The sequence below is a fragment of the Corythoichthys intestinalis genome, chromosome 14 (assembly GCF_030265065.1).
Source record: "Corythoichthys intestinalis isolate RoL2023-P3 chromosome 14, ASM3026506v1, whole genome shotgun sequence".
In the NCBI taxonomy this organism is placed as follows: Eukaryota; Metazoa; Chordata; class Actinopteri; order Syngnathiformes; family Syngnathidae; genus Corythoichthys; species Corythoichthys intestinalis.
In genome coordinates this window covers 21970865-21997574 of record NC_080408.1, presented here as the reverse complement: position 1 = coordinate 21997574, position 26710 = coordinate 21970865, and the positions used below count along the sequence as shown (strand labels likewise).

Sequence of the window (26710 nt, the reverse complement as noted above, 5' to 3'; positions counted from 1 at the left end):
TGCAACCTACCGTAAAAAATGCGCGCAGAGGCTCATGATGACGGCTCGCCCGCGTTCACGCCACGACGAGCTCACGGGCTAACTGCGCTAGCGCCGCCGCCATATTGTTGCTTCCTGTTGGCCAGTCTGGCATCTTCGGCATATTTCGGAAACATCGGGGCCGCTTCGTCTTATTCCGGAAACATCAAGCACGAAGGGACAAATAACGACCACGGATAACATAACAAAGTGATTTTTGCTTGACACTTTGATAGTTTGGCGTCATTGGCGTAACATAAACGTCAACCTATTCCTCTTATTTAAGAGGAATGCAACCTTTTATGTTGAGGGGAAAGGAAGGGAGATATCCTCGACAAATTTCGGAAACATTCGCCTCAATTCAGTGTGAAAGCAAACTGACATTGTAGGTGGACTCTGACAATTCAGGTGAGTGGATGAGTGAAGGCAACAGATGAAATTATAACAAACAACTTTAATAATATTCTAAATGTTGTTGCCATCCAGGTCATTATTTTCTTAATTCATAAATTACTATTTTGTGTTTCTTACCCTAAATTTCTGTCATCATTTCCAAAGAGACAATTGACCAAAAATCCATATATTTTATTAGCAAATTAACTAATGCAGGGATGTCAGACAAATTCTGGTTCGCAGGTCACTTTTATTGCAATTAGACTGCATGTGGGCCGGACCCAAAGGCTTAAGTTTGACATTAGGGGCAGGGGGGGCACAACATGTTGATGACCCCGAAACGCAGTGTCATCAACAAAATGAACTTACAAGAATATTTATAATAATAAGTTGACAATGAGTGTTTTTTTTCCCCATCATTCTTGAGGGGAATTCTAAATAAGGCTGCTTAGGCAATACTTTTCGCCAACATCGTCATCCATTGAATATGGTACGCCTGTGGGTGTCGTGCCAATGTAGTTACCCCAGTCAAAAATTGTATCCCCTGGGCGGAGCCAAATGGAGGTAGATTTGTGTCTTTATTATTCAACCAAAAAAATGTCACTTCAATAAAAAAATGTGTTTAAGTGCAAAAATAAATTTGAAACTACAAAAATGCATGTGAAAGTTATTTTTCTTTGATTTTTTTTTTTTGATTGAACCAACTTTACTGATTCAAGTAATGGTGATTTGTTTTTTTGGCCACATTTTGGCTAGGACATTTTTGTTTCTATTATTCAATCAAAAAATAAGTTGCTTAAAAAAAATATAGATTTTCAAAAAGAAAATCACTTCAATCAAAAAAAGAAAAATTTCAATCATAGAAAAAGTTTTTGAATGCGAAAAAATATTTTGAGATTGAAAAATTTGCTTTTGATTACTTAATTTTTCATTGAAAAAGTTTTCTTTGATTGAAGCAATCCTTTTTTTGTTTGGGCCATATTATGATTAGGACATTTGTGTCTAAATCATTCAATCCCAAAAAAAAGTTGCTTCAATCAAAAAAACAAAAAAAATTCGATCAAAGAAAAAAAAAATTTTTTTAATATATTTTTCTATTTTTTTTTTTTTATTATTATTATATGCAAAGCAAATGACCGTCTAAGGTGCTTGAAAAATAATTTCGACCCATTATAAAAATATATTTTTTTGTTCATTTCATTAATTTTTGTTGCAGTTTTATTGCTTTACAACTTTTATATATATAGGGAAGTCAATTACATGCAATGACACTTTTCGGACACCACTTATGGCCGGAATGACCGAATGACCGCTATGACCAAAAAAAGTTAACTCACTGGCTGCCATAGACGGTGCTAGACGTCCAATCCATTTTGACTTCATGGGAGCAGTGAATATGAGCATTGAAGGAGCATTTGAAGTACCTTTTCTCGTAGGCACCGTGTAATAGTTTGCATTATTCTAACACACTAAATATAATCAATTAGAGAATAGTATCTTTTCTCGTATTTACTGATCAACTGTTTGTATCACTCTAACACACTTTATATAATCAATCAGGGAATAGTATTGTTTCTCCTATTTACTGTGTGACTGTTTGTATTACTGTAATACACCCAATTTAAAATAAATAGCACTTGTACCACATTGTAAGGAAAACAAGCAGAATATATAGGGTATAAGAGATAAATGATGCCTTCTTATCACGGAAGCCCAACGTGTCCGTCATGCAACTGACTGAGTAAGATTGACGCTAACAAGCCCACGTCTGCACCACCAATTCTCGCAATCAGTTCTCCCGGACAGTCCAGAACAAATGCCGGGACGCCCTCTCCCCAACACAAGGAACACCGAAGAAAACCCGATATGCAACTAATAACACAACTGATGAGACTCCAAGAGCCCCTTTGACACTGAGGTGACAAAATCCCTGGTCCAATCCACAAACATACAATAATCCTAAACAACGCCCAAACACACCTTTCTTTTGCCCACAGCCTGCCCAGCGGGAGCCTTCAAAAAGACTGAATGTTTAACCAAGCATTGTCAGTTTTTCTCGGGAACCTTTTGTTGACTTGTGATATGGTGACCCCGAATCCTAACCTGGGTCCCTCTGTGCTGTATGATTGCTGTCGACTCAGAATAAATTGTCAACTTGTGTTTCGAAGCCTTTTTCCAGCTTGCAAAATGGAGTCAGTACACTGAAAAAAATAACTCATTGGATGAACACAAATTTTGGGCAGGATTTCCATCCATTAAATTTATGTAGCCCCAACTCAAACTAAGTACCTCCTTGTAATATGATAAAATTGAGTTCGTCAAACTCATTTTTATGAAATACACCCAAAATAAAATTAGTACTTTAACTGGCCTCAACTTATTTACAGTTGTTTAACTCAAATTAATATAGTCTAAAATATTTTTTTTCATACTTCATTTGACCCTCATATCAGACAGAACACAAAATCTGCTCAGTTTTCATTTAAAACAAATAAAAAACAGTATACCTATCGTCAACATGGAACTCATCAAAATGATGAAAAACATTCTCTTAAAGGGTATGTAGTGCCCTGGGAAAATTTTAATATTCCATCATTTATCCATAAACGCATGCCTTTTGTATTCATATCATGCCACTTCGTGTAATTACACACAAGAAAATGAGAGAAATTTGGCTCGATTGTCAAGCTAAGAAGACCGGCGCCCGAGATCTGGCAGATTGTGTGCGTGACGTCACGACAAGTGAAGAGAGTGCCACCGGCCACTAGGGGGGCAGCGCCTGTCTGCATCAATATAACTCCTTCTAGTGAGGGGAGAATTAGGGGTGTTTTGAGCTGTTTATGCTGATGCATTGTGTTCGTCCTGCACATATTCCAGGTTCCCTCATGAAGAAACACCCCTCGTTGTCAATAAAAGAGAATTCAGAATTGACAGTGAGGGGTGTTTCTTCAACAAGAAAAAGGCTCAGTGCTTTAATGCTGAATGGCGGCGATGATGGCAGACAATTTCGTTTCTAGTTTCAGCGACGAATCCGACGTAGAAGGACGTAACGAATGTTCATCTAATGGTGACGAGGAGAGTTACGAAGCTTTAATCGGTGTTTTAGGTTACCAATTTGAGCCTAAACGAACGCCAATGCAGCGTAATGAAACGGTCATTGAGGGGAGCAATGACACTGATGAAACATCGGCAGCAGATCGTGTGGGAAACACCAATGATTTGTTTTGCATTTCTTTTTGTGAAGCTGATACACCGTGACTGCAAAATAAAGGAATGCATAGAATAATTATCATTTATTGCGCTATCATAGCTTTTCGCTCTGCCAACTGACACAAATATGAATGGGATCAGAGGATTTGTTCTATATATTTTACGAACGATAATTTATACATGTGTCCAGTCCTGTATCCAATGCGTAACATTTTTTTATTATAAAAGAGTACTCACTCTGGCCATTTTGAGCTTGGCTGCTCCCCTCCTTTGCTTAGCTTTAGCCTCCTTTACCAGTCATTGTCCTTTTTCTTGATATCTCGGGACATTTAGGTGGCTGCGCCTGTATGGTCAGCACCGCATCTCCTTTGAGCAGCAATCTTTTTGCAAAACCCGATTTCACTTGTCCATAGTTCGAGAAGCTTTCAGGTGGAAAATGCACACCACAGAAAAGCATGCCGGAGGCTGTGTCTAGAAAATTAGCCCTCTTTGCACGGACGAACTTTACCCATTGTCTGTGTAGTCCAGCTTTTTTTTCGCGTTCAGGAACTCATGGATACTATATTCTGATAAATAACTATTTGTACACCACATAGCACAGCAGTTTTGAACCATTTTTGTGATGTTTTGGTCAAACAAACCCCAACGCTACTCTCTCGTCGTTAAAAAACAATGGCACCTGGCTCCGCCTCGACTGTCAATCACTTGTCGTGACGTCTCCGCCCCATTCGGCTGTTTCGGGAACACTTTCGGAAATGTTCGTCATTTTCGATCTATTTTCGATAATTGCTCATTAATGTGATTGATTTTTTTTGTTAACTTTATCAATATTTGTTATCTTGGCACATAACGGTTCTATTGATGTCTCACACCCCCTTTGCCGCTTTAAGTATTTTTTCCTCTATGATGAAGACAGTACATGACCTATCACATTTAGAAAAGTAATCTGCTGACTTCAAAAGTGGTTCAAACAAAGTAGCACAAGTAGTAGTACAACAATAAGTACAATATATGCAAAGGCTAAGGCATGGTATAACCAGCTCCAATTGAACATGAAACCTTACCATAAAGTGCAATATGTAACGCCTGCAAACACATATTAAATATACAGTATATGTACACACATGTAGAAGTACAAAACAGAACCTTAATAACATTTAAATTTCTTTGAGTCCAGTCAGCCTATCAATATGCCCTCAATCACAATTCGCACGTCCTCTGGCTCCTCATGTCCATCTCTTCTGATTGTGTAAATCCCCATGACTGTGGTGGCGATGTCCCTTTCTGCATCCTCAGCAGCAGATGACAGAACACAGAAAACAAATTTAAGTAAAACGCTAAACAATAAATAGAAACTCATATACAAAATATAAATGCACAGTTACATCAGGGCCGGCCCAGCCTATACGCAGACTATGCAGCTGCTTAGGGCCCCTGACCACTTGGGAGCCCCCAATCTGGCAATCGTTTAATTTATATTCTATTTTGTTTACTGCAGTTTGCTTTATTTGACTTTTGTGAGTTTTGATACTTGATTACAAGCTTAAAAAAATAAAAGTTCTTCCTTAACTTCTTTCTTTCCTCTTTTAGAAAAAGGTTTGGCGCTATCTACTCTAAGTACTGACAAACATTTGGGGTGAGAATTTTGAAGTATGCAGTGCAACGAAATCTGATTAATATACAAAATATGGACGTATGGGTTGGATTTCATGTATGGGTTTCACAGTACACCGTGACGAAATGGTGGGCCAAAAATATCGGCCCCTTTGCATTATTTTGCTTAGGGCACCCAAATGGCCTGGGCCGGCCCTGAGTTACATTTAGCCCAGGGGTGTCCAAACTTTTTGCAAAGGGGGCCAGATTTGGTGTGGTAAAAATGTGGGGGGCCGACCTTGGCTGACCTCCTTTACGTAGAACAATATATTTAAGCAAATTTTAGCAAGCCATTCTGTGTGTCACATTTGCTTTATTCATTTTTTTTTTTTAATTAATAATTTTAACAATCTCGCAACTAGCCTTTGTGGCGTTCTCTTTCGACTCTCGGGATCATGTGAAATACTGCTGCTGTGAAATTAAACTAGCTTTAAGTTGCTTCAATTTCTCGCTGCGTATCGTCCCTGTAATCTTGTCGTACATGTCAGCGTGTCGTTTGGTAATATCGCCTCACATTGAACTCTTTGAAAACAGCGACTGTCTCTTTGCAAATGAGGCAGACACAGTTGTTGCGTATTTTAGTGAAGAAATAGTCCAATTTCCACCTATCCTTGAAGCGTCGGCCGTCGCAGTCAACTTTGTTTTTTGTTGATGATTGTTGCCATTTTAGAAAATTGGAAGTCAAGGGTCACACGGGGTAATGTTGCTTAGAGGGCTGCTGCCTTTTAGTGGGTAAATGAGGAGAAGCATTTAATGTGTAAGCAGTACTGCTGACCAATTTAATAAATCTGTGTGTGGGCCAGACATTATTGATTTAATGACAGAGGCTGGGGGCCGGATGAAATTTGACCAGGGGCCGCATTTGGCCCCCGGGCCGCACTTTGGACATGTCTGATTTAGCCTCACGATAGAATAGCAAGGTGCAAGAGTGCCGATGCCATTTGTCGCATTCCACAACTTATATAAACTCTCCCTCGTGTAGTTTAGCTAGCTAGCTAGCTAGCAAGCCCGCGATGTCTGACTTCACTAACGGTGAAATTTGTCTCACGATCTTTTCACAGCAAGCTTTTAAAAATATTACTTCATTGCATACTCACCGTTGAGTGGGAATCTGTGGGATTACAGCACATTTGAGCGTCTCAGTAAAGTATAACCCCGCAGCAGTGCCGAAAGAAGTTGTCGGTGAAAAAGCAAGTCCAGACGGAGATGAACAGAGGCTGAGCGCGCGTTGCTTTGCACATGCGCAACGGGCGGTCCCACTTCAAATGAAATTCATTCATTTTGAGTTCTGAATGTGAAAATGAAATTATCACGTTGACACTATGAAATGTACATATATTTCGTATTTAATAGATTTGTTTTAGCAAATCGAACAAAAATTGAATGTGTTACGTCAAAGAAGGGCTTGGATCAGTTTTTTGACAACGTGTTAAGAATAAGGTGAACGCGCGGGGTTTGGCCTTTTGGCCGGGTTGTCGGAGTCTCGCCGGCCCGGATCGTTGGAGCTGCGCGAGCGCGGTTCCGGGGGTTCGGCTAGCATGATTCCGGCAATCTGGCTGAAAGGTCAGATTCCTTCAGCATTCACAACCAACCCGTCTAGTTCAAGTGGACAATTTTGAAATTTGGCCAAATTGGGGGTATCAGAGCTGCGCTTCAAGTCACCTGAGTGTTTTCCGCCCTATAGACCCTACCCACGTGACGTCACAACTCCGCTCTCCTGAATGGTACCGCCCAATTGTCCGTCGAAACATAGTGTTAACCTGTTACGGCTACGTACATTCCTCCTATTTACGGCGTGTTTTTCTGCTCCTTAACATTAATAATCAAAATGGTGAAGGCGTGTGTGGCTGTTGGTTGCACTAACAGAGAAGATGGAAGGAGAGACTTGAAGTTTTACCGTATTCCGAGGGATCCAAAGGGGAGAGCGAAATGGACGGCTGCAATTCGACGTGAAAACTGGGCACCAAAAAATCACCACAGACTATGTAGTACTCATTTTATATTCGGTAAGATGCATTTAAGATATACTTAGAGGGTTTTGGGCTGACAAATAACCACAATTAAGATCATTGCTAGGCTAATCGCCGACAACATACACGTATGTATGTAGTGAGAGTGCTATCGCTAAACCATATAAACATTAAAAGCCTTAACTCCATTGACAAACGACATGAAATACATTAGACTTGACAGTGGATGTTAGCAATAACAAAAGATTTTGAATTGAAAATTTCGTAACTCACCTTTCCAAGCACAAGATAGATTCCTGCCGAATTTTCGTGGACGAGGACCTGTTTCACCCAACCAGCAACGAAGTATTTATAAGCCTCCAAGCTCTTGAAGTTTTTCAAATTTTCGTGAGAATAGGCTGATTTTGTGTGGACAAGATAATATCAGCGTAACAGATGTCAGGCAGACGGTGAAGACAGTGGGTCGAAAAAGATCGATTTGGGCATCAAATATGGATCTGGCGACTGTATAGAACGAAGCTTTTCCACATAACGCCTTTTATGCAACACATCCAGTGAGTTTACGGCATCAGAAAGCACCGGGTCTTCCATGAAATGCATTTTAAATTCCTCGATCAATTGAAACCAATGCTAATACAGAGACAAAATGACGGACAAGTGGGCAGAACCATACAGCGAGCACGTGGTTTTGTGACGTCGGTGGGTAGGGTCTATATTAAATGAGTTAGTCCATCTATAAAGAATCTCATGGGAAATAATATTGGCTTAGTTAGAAATACTAGATCATGCAAATTGTTAAAAAAATTTTTTTTTATGTTGAGTCAGTTTTATTTTTTAGAGTGTAGTTAAAATGCACTGTGTTCAATGTTCTAATTTGAATGAATTGAAAAAAAATTTAAAATTTTGGGACGCTTCCTGTTCACGTGACCAGCATGTCTTTTTAAAGGGCGTGACGTCACTTCCTCCAGCATCTTGCCGCAGACTCTGCGACCTCGCCTCTCGCTGCGTCTTTCACTGCTACACACCAGGTTTGAGCATCCCCGAACCGGAACCGGGCCGTCGAGGAACCATGCCAGAAACCACCAAAAGTCACGTGATACTGCTGTCGTGCGGCAGCTTCAATCCCATCACCAAGGGACACATCCATATGTTCGGTAAGTGGGGCGCTGTGACGTCACAGGCAGGTTGGGAAAGGGGAAAAAATGCCAGCTTTGTTTTGGTTCGGACGCGATCGAATCGGCGCTGTCCGGTGCTGAAAGGAGGCCTCTGGAATCCGAAACATCCGTGATTTGCTCGCGTCTTTACACGCGTCATCGTTGTTGTAAAGACTGAGCGGCCCTCACAACAACATCCAGGCCCACCCGCGATGTTCGTGACGCATGCAATAGCAACATCGATACATCGTCGCATTTTTGTTCATCACACTTGAATTCAAAGGTGTAGGTTTGGTCTCAACATTGGTAGGGACCTTATAACAGCATAACAGCTGCATAAACAGTTTTTGTTGGGGACGGGACATTAATAAGACCATACAGATTGGGTGATATGAACCTAATTAATTGATCATTGCAAAATAAATCTGTATTGACTTACTTTCACGTGTATTGGTTCAGGTGATACGCCGTTCGATTCAAACCTTTCAAAACTACTAAAGAAACATTTTGAAAACTTCCAGAATAAATGTCTGGATTTTATTTGTAAATTTAAATAGCAATTATATTATATAACATACACAATAAATACAAACTTGTTAATAATCTCTCTAATCTCTAAACTATCCAGAAATACAAAAAAAAAAAAACATTTGCCACTCAACATTGTCTGTCCAAATATAGAAATTAGGGGTGTCAAACGATTAAAATTTTTAATCGAGTTAATTACAGTTTAAAAATTAATTAATCGCAATTAATCGCAATTCAAACCATCTATAAAACATGCCATATTTTTCTGTAAATTATTGTTGGAATGGAAAGATAAGACACAAGATGGATATATACATTCAACATACGGTACATAAGTACTTTATTTCCTTATTATAACAATAAAACAACAAGATGGCATTACCATTATTAACATTCTGTTAAAGCGATCCATGGATCGAAAGACTTGTAGTTCTTAAAAGATAAATGTTAGTACAAGTTATAGAAATTATATATTAAAAGCCCTCTTAATGTTTTCGTTTAATAAAATTTGTAAAATTTCCAATCAAAAAATAAACTAGCCCGCCATTTTTGATGTCAGTAATTACTTACACAATGCTCATGGGTGCTGAAGCCTATAAAATCAGTCGCACCCAAGCGCCAGCAGAGGGCGACAAAACTCCAAAAAACACAACAAGTACACATTTCACTGTGCTGTCATTTTAATCTGTTTGAGCGGGGCATTTGTGCGTTAATTGTGTCAAATATTTTAACGTGATTAATTAGAAAAATTCATTACTGCCCGTTAACGCGATAATTTTGACAGCCCTAATAGAAATTAAATATAACTGAAAAATGTCTTTGAAAAAATACGGAGCCTTCCTTTAGGTAAAACACTACTGCTTTTGTCCACAAGCACAGCCAAACTCATCAAAAAAATGAAAGCTACAGTGGCTGCTGCTGGCCGAAAAAAAACGTCTAATAACCCTCCCCTATGAAAGGGGTGGAGGAGGCGGCATGTTGTCGACATGTTGTATTTCTGTCGGGGCTGTGAGTGCATGCGTGTGTGTCTCTCAAGACTTGGACCAAAATACTTTCATGAAATTCTGATGTGTGATTTAGTGCCGCAACGATTATTCGATTAACTCGAGTATTCAGAAAAAAATATTCAAATTCAATTTTGTTGCTTTGAGTATTCGTTTAATTAAAGTGGCATTGTAATGGTTTGTTTTGAAAGCATTTGCATTCCGTTTTATTGATTAGGGTGGATACACTGCTTTCTGGTCTGCCTCATCACATGGCTGAAACCAACTGCTCCCTGTTAAGACCTGTTAAGTTTTTGTTTGAGCTAATGTTTTTTAACACATTTGTAATTTAGTTTATAGGTACATTGCCAGACCCATTTGTTAAGAGCATTGTAAAAAAAAGTTAGCATTGTATATGCATTACATGTTTTTTTGCTCCCGATCTGATCCCGGTCGTTTTAGTTTGAGTATCTGCCGATCCCGATATTTCCCGATCCGATTGCTTTTTTTTGCTCCCGATTGAATTCCAATCATTCCTGATAATTTTTCCCGATCATATACATTTTGGCAATGCATTAAGAAAAAAATGAATAAAACTCGGACGAATATATACATTCAACATACAGTACATAAGTACTGTATTTGTTTATTATGACAAAAAATCCTCAAGATGGCATTTACATTATTAACATTCTTTCTGTGAGAGGGATCCACAGATAGAAAGACTTGTAATTCTTAAAGGCCAGATGTGACTTTGTATATTGTGACTAAATATTGCCATCTAGTGGATTTTTATGAACTTTGAGTAAATGATAATTCAGGCATTTAAATTCTGCCCAAATGCAGGATGGGGAGTGCACCCATGACTGTGCGTAGTGCTACCAATTGATACTGTATATCTTCTCTGCGTTGGGGTTTAACTTAAGGTGCTAAGACAAAGATTAAGTGCTATCTTGGTGCCCCACATTGCTCCCCATGATATTTCTAATCATAGGGAGAGGGTTTCTTAGGCTTTAGCCAAATAAAAAAAAGGCTCCAAAGACTGCCAAAATTCACCTTACTCGTTATATGCTGCCTTTTATAGCTCTATATGGGTAAAACAGCGCCATTACAGATTGAGCGTGACAATGCGAGAGTGGGTCGTGCAGCGCATGCATTAATTTCATCAAATATTTCAATGCGACACATTTTTAAAAAGATTAATTACCGCCGCCATCGGGATAAATTTGATAACCCTACCTTAAACCTAAACTAAAGACTCTGGATGAGTGTAACATATTATGTTTGTAACATTAAATACAGTTAGAAAACGATTTAATTAAAAAAAAAAAAAAAAAAATTAAAAAAGGCATGGCCGATATTTTTTTGCCGATTCCGATACTTTGAAAATGACGTGATCGGACATCCCGATCGATCGGGACATCTCTAATTTTATAACCTTTAAGCTAGCGGAATTTTGCTATGTAAGTTCGCCAATTGTTCTTTTGTTGTACTTAGATCCTTATTTATTAATTTTTTGTACCGTTTGAGGCTCAGCTCTGGTATTTTCATTTATGTTCCTTAACCGATTACTCGATTATTCGAACTAACTAGTTTATCGGTTAATCGACTACTAAAATAATCAATAGTTGCAGCCCTAGTGTGATTTTATTTCACATAATTTTTTTTTCATGTCAGTGTCCCCCTGAAGTGGATGCATTCTTTGATAGCTCCACGTTTTGTTTTTTTGTTTTTTTAATAAAGGGACTTGCACTCTGAAGCCACCTCGTTGCATTACCGTAATGCACATAATGCAAACAATGATTAAGATGAGGAATGACTAGCTTGACCGTCTTGTTTCATGTGGAAGCTGGCCTGACTGCAGTAGTTCTGCAAGTTAGCAAGTTCACAGAGTTTAATGTTATGTTAACTCTGATGCAGGTTGGACTTTCAGAACCAAAATTAGTGGTGCTTCCCCCACCTCCACAACATTGATGTGTTTTTACGTTACTTACAGTGGCTGCTGCTGCTGCTGCTGGCTGAAAAAAACTTCTAATATCGCTTCGCTTCAAAGGGGGCGGTTTGTTGACATGAATCTGTCGGGGCTGTGTGGGTGTACGTCTGTGTGGCTTGGGGGGGAAGTTCAAGTCATGAGTCAATCAAACGTGTGTTTGATGGAGGGAAAAAATGGACTGGCACATTCAGCAAGTGAAAAGGGATAAATGTAAGTCTGAACATAATGAAAATAATTCACTTAATAATTGTATAAAAATAATTATTATTTTTATATAGCTGAACTCATTATATAATGCAAACATGGTTGCTTAAAAGTTGGTGTGGACAATTTGAGCATCCTGGAAAGTTGGTAGTGTTACGTCCCTACCGTCCCTATGCAAACCTACGCCCTTAGTTGCACTGAAACGTGATCATTCACTGCCCTGTTAGTTCAAATGGATTAAACTTCTATTGTTGTCAATGGCAGCCAATGTGGTATCAAATGTGGGTAGAGTAGCCAAACTTTTTACTCAAGTAAGAGTAGCGTTAATTCAAAATAGTATTACTGAAGTAAAAGTAGTCATCCAAAAGATGTAATTTAACAGTTAACCAAATATTAGTCCAATTTTTAAATTATGCGTTCAGAATAAAATGCATTAATGATTTAAAACAATTTATGCAAACTAGTGGGGTGGCCAGTAAATTTATAGTGCACCGCCTGGGGGCGCCGTTGCCTATCATATTTATGTGAAACATGAATTTGTTCGCTTGTGTATCCAAATACTTTGTGTGTGTATCTGTGCAGAAAAGGCAAGGGAGTACCTGAACAAAACAGGACGATTCATCGTGATCGGCGGGATCATTTCGCCCGTGCATGACTCTTATGGGAAAGCTGTGAGTGCAATCCAGTATTTCAATCATTAACTGTCATTGTCAAGTTTCATGCGACAGAACAGCAGTTGACCAATATGCTTACTTTACACAATTCAAATTTAAGCCATATTAGAAACAAGAGTTCGGCAACTTTACACTTGTGAAGATAAGTTAAGCATAAATCTTTACCAAATAACATGAAAAACGGCAGCACGGAGAAACATTCACATTCTTTCATTCTACACATTCATTCACAGTTTATCTGTGCATGGCAGCTCAATGAATGACAATAAATGCCACAGTCCGCCTCTGAGTGCCACATTTTGGGCTAAAAAAGCCAAAGTAATGTTTTGCTTGACACGGGGATTTCACCCTAATCCTCATTGTGCTTGTGCTGGGGCGCGGTGAAAAGTGATACTGATTCTAAGGGCCCATGTCCTGATGGGGGTCCACAAAGAAAATTAGAACATTAGGTAATCATTTGCAAATTTAAATATTAATCATTATAATTTTAATAGGAATAAAGTGAAGGGTTTCTTTTTCTTGTTTTGTTATTGGCAAAAAGTAAACACCCAGAGAGCATATGTATTGCCAACCCCCCCCCCCCCCCCCGCCCCCCAAAACCCCGTATTTTTATTAAATGGTTTGGTCCGCCCTTCCTTCGATCAGACCGGGAGCAGCGGTGCGCATTTACACCAATGACTCGAAGTGCGCGGGTTTTTAAAAGAGGAAAGAAAAGAAAGCAAAACAGGAGATTGGTAGAAAAAGCCAACAGGATGTGACAAAGTACTTCACAAAGGAAGGTTAGTGTCTTGTGTCAGTCTAGTATTGAAAATTGACCTGTTATCTTAGCTCCGAAGCGAGTTCCCAGGTCACTTCGTAAGAAATACAGGATTTTCCCGGCCTCAATGAGTTACATTCACCTATTCAAAAACATGAAATCCAAATAAAGACGGCATTTTTTGGTATCCTACAGATCTTGAAAGTTTGGAAATTTTCTTTTTTAAAATCGACTTGAATCCAGTTTGTCAAGAATTTATTGAATTTAGTTTGTCATCAATTGAATTTAAGTTTGTTAACAAGGGACCTCGCTTCGGAGCTGTAGCCTATAGTGGAGATCGCGAGTTTCCAGATGAGGCTAAGCCTACTCCATAATGAAGTACTGTAATTGTTTACTAGCTAGTGTTTGCTCCACTTTCAGCTTACATTTAATTAGTACAGTAGGCAAACCCTTAGCAATCTCTTCATACTAAAACAGTTGTACAGTTGTAGTATAGTTAAGTTCAAACAAAACATTCATTCTAAGTCATTCATTATGGTATTTGCTTTGAAAATATTTATAATCAAATATATTTAGATTGTAAAAGATGGCCTTCAGTACATTTCTTTTAGATGATATCATTCTATTCCTTATTGCTCTATACGCTGTATGTTTACATATATTTTCATCTTAAATTAATGCAGAAAACGCACAAATTAGTGTGTAAAGATTCACCAGAATGCAGGGAATTGCGTCGTTGATACTCTAAATGTATGTGTGTCCCCCGGCACTGGTGGTGGGGCCCAAAGTGATATCTTTTCATGGGGCCCAAAATCCCTGGCAGCGTCCCTGTGTTTGTGCCCACTTACAGTGTGTCTTGGGCAGCCAGGATAGCTGCCCCAAGCGCCAGGAGGTTTATCCCTGTATTTTTATCCAAACATGCACAAAAACATTTTTAATGGGTCACTCCAAGCGGCCAGGCAAGTTCACTCTCATCACGCTACCTCAATGTATATTAAAACCGTCCCTCCCGGCCAAAACGTCAGGCCGACCCACTGGGATTTGTCCCAATTGGCCACTCCGCGCCTGTCTGCTAGTGATAACTGATTCAAAGAGTTTTAATTTAGAGCCACATGATTGGACATTTTAACAAGTTTGCCCGATTATTTTGTCACTTAGGGCCTGGTGTCCAGCGGTCACCGCCTGACTATGTGTCAGCTGGCCGTGCAGTCATCCGATTGGATCAGGTGAGTCACGTGACGCGCCCCGTGGCACGGCGTCTTCTAAAAGCCTTCGTTGTGGCGACAGGGTGGACCCCTGGGAGTGTTACCAGGACACCTGGCAGACCACCTGCAGTGTGCTGGAGCACCACCGAGACCTCATGAAGGTAGGTGACGCTTAAAAGCAAACATGTTCATTTGCCGCCAGCCCTTCCAGTTCAAATGGATTGGACGTCAACTTGTGACAAATTTGTTGAAATTCACAGCAGTTGTGACCTAAAAAAATTGTCCAGATTCTTTTTTTTTTTTTTTTTGAGTCTTACAATAGCACAAAAAAAAAAAAAAAAATATATATATATATATATATATATATATATATATATATATATATATATATATATATATATATATACTGTATACTGTATATTTTTATACTTTGTGTTTACTTAATTTTTTTTTTTTTTTAAAGAACAATTCTTCTATTTTTTTTGTTTTTGTTTTTAATAATATCCACTGGTTGAAGCTACGCTAAGACGAATGCCATGTCATGATTAACCAGCATTGATCCGTATATAAGACACATCTGATTATAACACACACTGTCGGCTTTTGAAAAAATAGAAAGCTTTCAGGTGCGCCTTATAGTGCGGAAAATAGGGTAAGGGAAAACTCATTATTTTTCAAATGTATTTTCAAATTGCTTTTAATTAATAACGGAAAACCAGTAGATATTTTTTATTGATATTGTTTTGATTTATAAAAAAAAAAAAGATGCCAAAAAGGTAATATTTTTTTTTATTTGTTTTATATTTTAATTAAAAAGGAAAAAACGGAAATATTTCCTTTTTTAAAGGCGTGTTTTTTTTAAATTAAAAGAAATAAAATCCATGAAATAGTCCCCTTTTTAGATGTATTTTAAAATGTTTTTTAATTTGAATAGTAAAGGAAAACTATATTTTTTATTGTTTTTATTTTGTTTTTGTATTGATTTATATTTTTTTAATGAAACACAAGCGAACAGTACTCCCCCTTTCAAAAGTATTTTTGAATGTTTTTATAAAAAAAGGTATATATTAAACTAATTATTCTTACTTATTATTCATTTTTATTGTTGTATTTTTATTTTAATCAAAAAGTAAAGAAATGAATATTCTATTTATTATTTTATTATTATTATTTTTACATTTTTGAGAAAATGTTTATTCATTTATTAAATTAAAAAAATAAGGTGGAAAAAAATTTGGATAGGAAATATTCTCTGGTTCCTGTAGTCCACTATATTTCAATGAGGACGACTAAAAATTGTATTGGTATTTTATTTTGGTGAGAAACTTTTGACTCCCTGGGCCGTAACTTTGACAACTCTGATGAAAATTAAGAAAAAAAATTCTGTCGCAAACATTTGATTTGACAGTTTTCCCATTTCTTTCAAAAAGTAAATTTAACCTTTTTTTAACAGTTCTAGATGCTAAATCTAACCTCTAATTCAATACATTGTCTCATTATGCGAATACGAGGCTATCATGTTTTGTTTTGTTTTGTTTTTTTTCGCCCACAGAGAGTGACGGGCTGCATTTTGTCAAACGTCAACACGCCGTCGTCGACTCCCGTCATCGGTCAGCCGCAGACCCGGGCGCCGACCGCTTATCAGAACCGCAACAACTTGAACCACAAGCCCACTTCTGGTAAGTTTTGTCGGTCGGTGAAAATAATGATGAGGATGATGATGATGAGGAGAAACTAATGTGTTGCAGTCAAACTTTGGGGCAAGCTGAGTGAGAGTTTGGGCAAAGTTTGCTGCATGCGTCCTCACATGGAGCGCTTCGCCTTCATTGGTGAGTCAGCACATGCAATCGTAGCGCATCCGCACGTGTCACTGAGCGCCGCCTTTTTCCCGCCAGATGAAAACGCCAACTTGGGACCGGCCATGACGTACGAGGAAATCGGTGAGCGGCGATCTAGACGTTTCTGTGTAGTGCTTCATGTTTGTTTGTGTGTCTAGTAAACGTATGGTTTACTGAGGCCGTGTATCTTTCCTCCCACCCGAAATCCCTATCCTCCCACCCACCCGCTGGGGTGTGTAGAGTTGCGCATCTTGCTCTTGTGTGGAAGTGACCTCCTGGAATCCTTCTGCATCCCTGGCCTGTGGAAGGACAGTGATGTAAGCACCCCCGCCCCATTCTCATTCCTCTCCTACATTACTCGTCATCTTCATGTTGTCATTCTTCTGACTACAAGCATTTGGACTAATTTGTTGTCATTGATGGCGATCGGCGTCTGATCCATTTGGACTGGAAAGCAAGGGCGTAGGTTGTCGTAGGGACGGTAGGGACATGACACTACCAACTTTTCAGGATGCTCAAATTGTCCCCAACTTTTAAGCGGCCTTATTTGAATTTTACAATGAGTTCAGCTATAAAGGTAATTTATATTGTCTTCCCTTGTGGTGTTAGGATAGAATTGACCCTATCATTATTAAGTGAATTACTTATTACTTATTATGTTCAGACTTATGTTCACCTCTTTTCACTTGCTGAATGTGCCGGTTCATTTTTCCCCCTCAAACACACGTTTGATTGGCTGATGACTAGAACCCCAACTTTCACACATTCCCGACATAAATACATGTCAATATGCCGCCTCCTCCGCCCCTTTTTTGGAAGAGGAGGGATATTAGAAGGTCTTTTTTTCGGCCAGCAGCAACAGCCACTGTAAGTAATGTAAAAATTAGGGCTGTCAAACGATTAAAATTTTTAATCGAGTTAATAACAGCTTAAAAATGAATTAATCGTAATTAATCGCAATTAATCGCAATTCAAACCATCTATAAAATATGCCATATTTTTCTGTAAATTAATTGTTGGAATGGAAAGATAAGACAAGATGGATATATACATTCAACATACGGTACATAAGGACTGTATTTGTTTATTATAACAATAAATCAACAAGATGGCATTAACATTATTAACATTCTGTCAAAGCGATCCATGGATAGAAAGACTTGTAGTTCTTAAAAGATAAATGTTAGTACGAGTTATAGAAATTTTATATTAAAACCCCTCTTAATGTTTTCGTTTTAATAAAATTTGTAAAATTTTCAATCGAAAAATAAACTAGTAGCCCACCATTGTTGATGTCAATAATTACTTACACAATGCTCATGGGTGCTGAAGCCTATAAAATCAGTCGCACCCAAGCGCCAGCAGAGGGCGGCAAAACTCCATAAAACACAATTAACAAGTGGGCATTTCACTCTACTGACATTTAAATCTGTCTGAGCGGGACATGTGCGTTAATTGCGTCAAATATTTTAACGTGATTAATTTAAAAAATTAATTACCGCCCGTTAACGCGATAATTTTGACAGCTCTAATTAAAACCCCTCTTAATGTTTTCGTTTTAATAAAATTTGTAAAATTTTCAATCAAAAAATAAACTAGTAGCTCGCCATTGTTGATGTCAATAATTACACAATTCTCATGGTGCTGAACCCATAAAATCAGTCGCACCCAAGCGCCAGCAGAGGGCGACAAAACTCCAAAAAACACAAATAACAAGTGCACATTAGCCTGTGCTGTCATTTTAATCTGTTTAAGCGGGGCATGTGCGTTAATTGCGTCAAATATTTTAACGTTATTAATTTAAAAAATTAATTACCTCCCGTTAACGCGATAATTTTGACAGCCCTAGTAAAAATATGTCAATGTTGTGGAGGTGGGGAACATGCCACTAATTTTGCTGCTGAAAGTCCGACCTTCATCAGAGTTAGCATAACATTAAACTGTGTGAACTTGCTAACTTGTGAAACTCGAGTAGAAAGCTGCTTAGAGGTGTCTTCCTGTATGTTTTCTACTGTCAACTTTAATTCAACTGTGCATTTTGTGCATTTATTCATTAATTAAAGTGTATTTATTTTCTACTTCATTTTTTTAAAAAAGTATATTTGCAGCCTATGCTCACACAACCACTGTAAATTTCCTTTAAATGAAGGAAGCATTTTGAAAAATGACTTTCTCCCTATGATTTTTTTTCTTTTTTATGTAGTAACCAGCTATTTTTGAGAAATGTATCCAATCTGTTTGGTCTTATTAATGTCCCGTCCCCAGCAAAAAGTGTACATGCAGGTAATGCTCCAGGCCCGGATCTAGGTTTACTCGCCAGAGTGGGCACTAAGAAATCTTGAGGGGGCACCCCCAATGCAGGCTTTTTTTTACCCTCTACATTTCTCCGGGCTTGGGACCGGCGCAAGTAGGACACTGGCTTGTGTCCCGTTGAGGCTGCATTAATTTTTGGGGGGTTTATTTGTTTGTTGGTTTTTTTTTGTTTGTTTTTTTTGTTTTCTTTTCATTCATCTATCTACTTATTTTCGCAGTCGGCGTGATGTCACAATGACGTCATCTCGCATAGCAATGTGTCGCCATTTTGAGATGGGGGCACGCACAGGTAAACATCCGTAGACAAAAGTTGTCTGAAATTCATATATTTCAGCTATATTTTGCGTTTTTTTTTCCCATAAAAACGTCTTAAACATGACTTATTATTATTACAAGTCACTGCCGACAAACGTGAGGAGGCGATACAACTAAAGATCCCGATCGATCGGGTCCGATCACGCCATTTTCAAAGTATCGGAATTGGCAAAAAAATATCGGACATGCCTTTTTTTAATATAAATATACATATTTTTTTAATTTAAATCATTTTCTAATTGTATTTAACGTTACAGACAAAATGTCTTACACTCATCCAGAGTAGTTTTGGCTTCAAGTAGGGCTATCAAATTTATTGCGTTAAGGGTGGTAATTTTTTTAAATTAATCACATTATATAATTAACGCATGCGCTGCACAACCCACTCACGCATTGTCGCGTTCACAATCTATAAAGATGCCGATTTACCTATAGATAGCGCTATAAGGCAGCGTATAATGAGTAGAGAGAATTTTGACAGCCTTTGAAGCCTTTTTTTATGTGGCTAAAGCCTTACAATACCTCTCTCAGCAATTAAAATTAACGTGGGAGGCAATTTTGGGAAGAAAGGATCATTTTCTTAACACCCTATGTTATTTCCCAACGCAGAGAAGATATATCAATTGGTGCCCCTACGCACAGCCATGGTTGCACTTCCCATCATGCATTTGGGCAGAAGTTAAATGGCTGCAGTATCATTTACTGAAAGCTCAACAAATACACTAGATGGCAATATATAGTCCAGAAGTTGCGCTAGACTTTTTCGTTGTCTGTCATTTTGACTGATGGTGTCATAAAAATCCGGTCATAATCTATTTTTACCCGTCACTTACATTTTTAAAATGATAATAATGACATATTCAATAGTATTTAGTTTTCATTCATTTTTAATTAATATTCTCTCCGAACAAGCTTAACAAGAGGCAAACAGACAGCGGAGTGCACCAATCAGCGACGGGCAGACGTGCCGTTAGCAAAGCGACGAGGGCAGGACGAGGGACTTGCGTGCGGAAGTAAACATACGAGGAGAACGGAGTTTATTCAACATGGCTAGCGCGAGACAGACTGTTGTCAATGACTCGTGTCGATGTGTTTTAGCTAATTTAAAACTGAACATACCGCGGATTGGAACATATTCTCGGCTCTCCCGTTCGCCATCTGTGTTGTTGTATAGACGACTTTCGGCGCACAAGAGTGACGTTGCTCTTGAAGAACACGTCACGCAAATAAACAAATCTGATTTGTCGATTGATTTTGTACCTACTCAAGAGGCTGTTTCCCAGACTTTTCTCTCAGTGTTTGTAAAATAAAGGGAGAACAGTCTGGCCGTGCCAGGCAAACACTCATTTGCCTTGACATTTTTCCGAGTAAGGGCCAACGACGTCATGCATCAAGAGAGACAATAGCTAATTAATATGCTCACTCACCACCCTGTGGTCTGGGGTGTGAATTGCAACCTGTCAAAATGACAGATGGACTTCAGTTTCTCCGTCACCGTTTTAAAAAACCGGTCAACAACGGAAAATATTCGGTTAACGCGACCCCTGATTTAGTCACAATATACAAAGTCACATTTATCCTTTAAGAATTACAAGTCTTTCTATCCGTGGATCCCTCTCACAGAAAGAATGTTAATAATGTAAATGCCATCTTGAGGATTTATTGTCATAATAAACAAATACAGTACTTATGTACTGTATGTTGAAAGTATATATTCGTCCGAGTTTTATTCTTTTTTTTCTTAATGCATTGCCAAAATGTATATGATCCGGAAAAATTATCGGGAATGATTGGAATTGAATCGGGAGCAAAAAAAAAAAAAAGCAATCGGATCGGGAAATATCGGGATCGGCAGATCCTCAAACTAAAATGATCGGGATCGGATCGGGAGCAAAAAAACATGATCAGAACAACCCTAGGTACAACTTAAAATTAGCGTGTATTGGCCTGCAAATCAAAGTCGCTGCTAATAGCTGGATAAACAATCCAAAGGAATTGCCTGCAGTGGAGTCGGAAACATCTACAACTACCTCGTAAAGTCACCCAGTAAGTTGACCTTTCTCAATTACGTGGAATATGTACTGTGTGGAACTAAGAAAACCTGGAGTATATACGGAGTGATTATTTCGGCCGTAACCGGTAATCCGCCTCCAAGCGTTATTTAGCCGTGAACACGTCACGGCAAAATAACCAAATCCCACCAGGCCAATAATATACAGATTGACCGATCAGAGCAGTTTACGGCAAAAGAAAAATAACGCTTTGCGAGTTGTCGGTTTCGGTAATAATAACCACTGCCTAGTCTGTTGAACCCTAGCAGCTAATTGGGGCAAAAAAAAAATCGATTAAAGTTTATTCACTAGTAATAAAATGTCGATTCCCATTGGGGAGAATGGTCCATGGATCTGTCTTTTTCCTGTTCCTCGATTGATTGCTTTCAGTCATTTGCTTGTCCTTTTCTTCTCACGAGGAAGAATGAAGAACTTCGAATGCGGCTCCGAACTCTTTCTTGTGTTACAACCCGCAACACGGCAACTTATAGTCATGCCGACGGAAAATAGGACCGCAAATAAGACAAAAGTTCACCGCGTTTGTACTGCAATGCGCGACAGAGCAACTGCTTGTGACTCGTGTTTTGCCCCCATTTCAATACGGCGACGCTTTGTTGTGGCTGATGACGTCGTTAATGCCCGGATGTCCGACTGCGACAATGTGTCTGGAGGAGAGAGAGGAAGCGCGCAGATAACAAACGAGGGTGGAAAAACAGCTTGTTTTGGCGATTGCTTGTTCGGCGTGGTTGCGGCCAACAGTAACCGTTAATCCTGCAATAAAAAAGTTGGTGAGACAAACAAACGTTCTCTATATCCAGTGCGACGCTACAATAGATATTCCCGACATTTTGATTGGGTGGGCACGACTCGCGTCTGGGTGGGCCGTGCCCACCCCGGCCCCAGATACATCCGGCCCCGTTATGCCCTTGCTGGAAAGCGATCGTTTGATTGCCGCCGGCCCCTCCCAGTCAATGGATTAGACGTCTATCGCTGTTGACGGTAGCCAATACTAATATTAAAGCCGTCAGGGACGGAGATGATGTGTTTCCTTAATAAGTGTTGTAAGTGGTAATTTGACAAATTTCTGGTGTAACCAGTGTAATAACAGTTATTTAGTTATTGGTCCAAAGTAGTGAATTTTTGGTCTAAAATGGTCCTTTTTTTAAAAAAAAGATGGGTAATTTTTGATCAAGAATTTTTGATTAGTTCATTTGTTAGTCCAAAATAATTATTTGGTCGTCCAAAATGGTAAAGCAATTTCTGGACACAAATGGTTCAAATTGGATAATGTTTGGCCTTCCTAAAATGTTTTGGTCCAAAATGTTTATCTCTGTCCAAAATGATTAATATTTGGTCCAGAATTGTACATCTTTTGTCCAAAAAATGTAACTTTTAGTAAAAAATGAACAATTTTTGGGAATATAATGGTTCATTTTTGCTCGCAAATGTCAAAAATTATTGGTTGCAATTGTTGAATTTTTTTGTCCTAACTGGTTAATGTTTGGTGAAAAAATGTTTTTTTGTTGCAATTGGTTAAGTTTAGTCCAAAAATGTTTTAGATAGATTTTTTGGTCCAAAAATAATTACATTTTGGTCCAGAATTGTTGATTTTAGCCTTTGGTCAAAAGAGTGAATCTTATTGCATCGGAATCATATTGTGATGGACGTCTATTGCTGTCATTGGCAGCAAGTGCTTTCATTTATGTAATAACATAGCTGTCAGAAGGAAGGTTGTTGATTTGCATCCTTAGTTTCAGTGTTATGAATAGTAACTTCACAAAGTTACAGTGTGATTAATATCAAAACAGTTCTTTTTTTTTTTTTTAGCATCGCTGGCACCCAATGAGTGAATTGATTGAAGCATTTACCCTTACAGTGGTATGAAAAAGTATCTGAACCTTTTGGTCACATTTCTGCATAAAATCCCTATCAGATGTGATCTGATCTTTGTCAAAATCACACAGATGAAAATACAGTGTCTGCTTTAACTAAAACCACCCAAACATTTATAGGTTTTCATATTTTAATGATGATAGCATGCAAACAATGACAGAAGGGGGCGAATAAGTAAGTGAACCGTCTCCCTAAGAAGACTTAGAGTAATTGAAAACAATTTTTACCAAACATTTTAAGTCCGGTGTGTGCCCAATCAATGATGATGGGTTTAAAGCTGCCCTTCCCAATATAAAACACACACCTGGTATGAAATGTCTTGATGAGAAGCATTGTCTGATGTGCATCATGGCTCGGTCAGAAGAGCTGTCTGAAGAACTGCGATCAAGGATTGTTGATTTGTATAAGTCTGGGAAAGGATACATAACCATCTCAAAAACTCTGGATGTTCATTAATCGACAGTCAGAGAAGTTGTCTACAAATGGAGAGAGTTTGGTACTGTTGCTTCTCTCCCGAGGAGTGGTCGTCCACCAAAGATGACGTCAAGAGTTGGGCGCAGAATACTCAGAGAGGTAAAAAAGAACCCAAGAGTGTCTGCTAAAGACTTACAGAAATCACTGGCACAGTCCAATATCTCTGTGCACACATCAACTATATGCAAAACTATGGCCAATAATGGTGTTCATGGGAGGACTCCACAGAGGAAGCCTCTGCTGTCCAAAAAAAAAAAAAAACATTGTTGTCGTTTACTGTTCGCAAAAAGGCACTTGGACACTTCACTAAAGTTTTGGCAAAATATTTTGTGGATTGATGTAACCAAAGTTGAATTGTTAGGGAGGAACACACAGCATCATGTGTGAAGGAAAAATGGAGCAGCTCACCAGCATCAACACCTCAACCCCTAGAAACATGGTGGAGGGAGCATCATGATTTGGGGCTGTTTTGCTGCCTCAGGGCCTGGCAAACTTGCAATCATTAATGGAAGAATGAATTCAAAAGTTTATCAGGATGATTTGCAGGAAAACCTGAGGTAGTTGAAGCTAAAAAGAGGATGGATGCTGCAACTAGACAATGATCCAAAACACAGGAGTAAATCAAATTCAGAATGGTTTCAGAAGAACAAAATACACATTCTGGAGTAGCCCAAATTAATGTCCAGACTTGAACCCTATCGAGATGCTGTGGCATGACCTAAAGACAGCGATTCATGCCAGACATCCGAGGAATCTGACTGAAGTACAGCAGTTTCGTAGAGAAGAATGGGCCAAGATTAGTTCTGATTGATGAGCCAGACTGATCTGCAGCTACAGGAAGCGTCTGGTTGAAGTTGTTGCTGCTTGACACAAAATATTAAATGTGATAACTTACTTATTTTTTCCCCCATTCTGTCATTGTTTGCATGCCATCCTTATTAAAATATGAAAACCTATAAATGTTTGGGTGGTTTTACTTAAAGCAGACACTGTTTTCCCATCTGTGTGATTTTGACAAAGATAACGTTTGATGATTTTATGCAGAAATGTGAGAACTTTGAAAAGGTTCAGATACTTTTTCATACCATGTCTATACTGAAAAGCAACACAAGGCAGTTAAAAATGGAAAACACAAAGCAAGTGACGAGCAATTTAACGAGCTACTAACCAATGAGTCAAAAGTTATTGGTATTTGAATTGAATATTGTTGTTTTTATTTGTTTGCAGATGGAGGTGATCGTGGGCGATTTCGGCATAGTGGTGGTACCTCGTGACGGCGCCGACACAGAACGCATCATGAAGCAGTCGGCAGTTCTGCGCAAACACCGGGTTCTTCTTCTCCTCCTGCTTTTTCCTCTCGAGTGCATTCTCTTGCTGACTTTTATTTTCTGGTCCACAGGACAACATCTTGGTGGTGGAGGACGACCGCAAACATCCTATGGCGCAGGTCAGCTCTACCAAGAGCAGGTAAGCTCAGACAAAAGTCCGTGATAAGACGTGTGATGACATGTGATAACATGTTGCGGTTGCGCAGGCTGGCGCTGCAGCACGGAGACGGACACGTGGTAGACTACCTGTGCCAGCCCGTCATCGACTACATCCTGGACACGCAACTCTACATCAACGCTTCGGGATAGACTCTGAGGTCTTAAGTTCCAGTTTAACACACACTTGCAGTCTATATAACATTTCTTTGAAGCCGGAATACATGTTAGCATCCCACCGATCCAATATAGGGGAGAACAGGGTTGGTTATCACTCAGGTTGGTTGTTACGCTTGCTATAACCTGAGCACCAGCGGGCGGTGTTGCGCGATATCAGTATCGAAATGATTCAAATCGCGCCAATAAAAACATTTAAAGATGCTATATGGAGTTGGTCACTTTTCTTTTTAACTCGCAATTGCCACCTGTGGCCTAAAGCGTAACTGCAGCCTACTTTAAGCTCGAGCTCGAAAAATAAGACAACGAGCATTTAGCTCAGGAGTCGGGAACCTTTTAGACAGAGAGAGCCAAAACCCAACATATTTTAACAGTTTAAAAAAGCCATACAATATGTGTCTATGTGTATGTTTGTATATAAACACACACTGTATATTCTACTGGTCCTTCTAAAAAAATTAGCATATTGTGATAAAGTTCATTATTTTCTGTAATGTACTGATAAACATTACTTTCATATATTTTATATTCATATTACACAACTGAAGTACTTCAAGCCTTTTATTGATGATTTTGGCAAAAAAGTCAAGAAAAAACAAAAATCCCTATCTCAAAAAATTAGCATATCATGAAAACGTACTCTAAAGAAGCTACTAACCTAATCATCTGAATCAACGAATTAACTCCAAACCCCTGCGAAAGATTTCTGAGGCTTTTAAAAACTCCCAGCCTGGTTCATGACTCAAAACCGCAATCATGGGCAAGATTGCCGACCTGACTGTTGTCCAGAAGGCCATCACTGACACCCTCAAGCAAGAGGCTAAGACACAGAAAGACAATTCTGAGCGAATAGGCTGTTCCCAGAGTGCTGTATCAAGGCACCTCTGTAGGAAGGAAAAAGTGTGGCAGCAGACGCTGCACAACCAGAAGAGGTGACCGCACCCTCAGAAAGATTGTGGAGAAGGGCCGATTCCAGACCTTGGGGGACCTGCAGAAACAGTGGACTGAGTCTGGAGTAGAAACATCCAGAGCCACCATGCACAGGCGTGTGCTGGAGCCACTTTTGAACCTGAAACAGCGGCAGGAGCGCCTGACCTGGGCTACAGAGAAGCAGCACTGGATTGTTGCTCAGTGGTCCGAAGTACTTTTTTCAGATGAAAGCAAATTTTGCGTGTAATTCAGAAATCAAGGTACCAGAGTTTGGAGGAAGACTGGGGAGGAAATGCCAAAATGCCTTAAGTCCAGTGTCAAGTACCCACAGTCAGTGATGGTCTGGGGTGCCATGTCAGCTGCTGGTGTTGGTCTACTGTGTTTTATCAAGGGTAGGGTCAATGCAGCTAGCTATCAGAAGATTTTGGAGCACTTCATGCATCCATCTGCTGAGAAGCTTTATGGAGATGAAGATTTCATTTTTTAGCACGAC

General features: G+C 39.1%; 2 protein-coding genes across 3 annotated transcripts in view; one reads left to right on the top strand and one right to left on the bottom strand.

The window, feature by feature from the left end:
* The window catches only part of smg7 (SMG7 nonsense mediated mRNA decay factor), a 42103-nt gene extending 41931 nt beyond the window's left edge, over positions 1-172 (bottom strand). Inside the window, exon 1 of one of the 2 annotated variants that reach the window (XM_057857622.1) lies at positions 11-172. In XM_057857622.1, coding sequence (XP_057713605.1) covers positions 11-36 — 26 coding nt within the window. In that variant the 5' untranslated portion in view covers positions 37-172. The remainder of the gene's footprint in view (positions 1-10) is intronic. The other variant, XM_057857624.1, reaches the window with a different exon arrangement.
* nmnat2 (nicotinamide nucleotide adenylyltransferase 2) lies at positions 173-25779 on the top strand. Its single transcript, XM_057857630.1, has 12 exons — positions 173-426; positions 8191-8398; positions 12689-12777; positions 14696-14763; positions 14825-14903; positions 16295-16421; positions 16491-16571; positions 16638-16682; positions 16821-16897; positions 24854-24955; positions 25026-25093; positions 25161-25779. The coding sequence occupies exons 2-12, from the start codon at positions 8314-8316 to the stop codon at positions 25261-25263; spliced, it is 924 nt and encodes a 307-aa protein (XP_057713613.1). The 5' UTR covers positions 173-426; positions 8191-8313; the 3' UTR covers positions 25264-25779.
* The last annotated feature ends 931 nt before the right edge of the window (positions 25780-26710 follow it).

Excerpts from the sequence above, each read along its gene's own strand:
- nmnat2 (XM_057857630.1), top strand. The coding sequence starts at position 8,314 with ATGCCAGAAACCACCAAAAGTCACGTGATACTGCTGTCGTGCGGCAGC. Across the intron at positions 24,956-25,025 it reads CAGTTCTGCGCAAACACCGG|GACAACATCTTGGTGGTGGA; the intron begins GTTCTTCTTCTC and ends TCTGGTCCACAG. Across the intron at positions 25,094-25,160 it reads GTCAGCTCTACCAAGAGCAG|GCTGGCGCTGCAGCACGGAG; the intron begins GTAAGCTCAGAC and ends GCGGTTGCGCAG.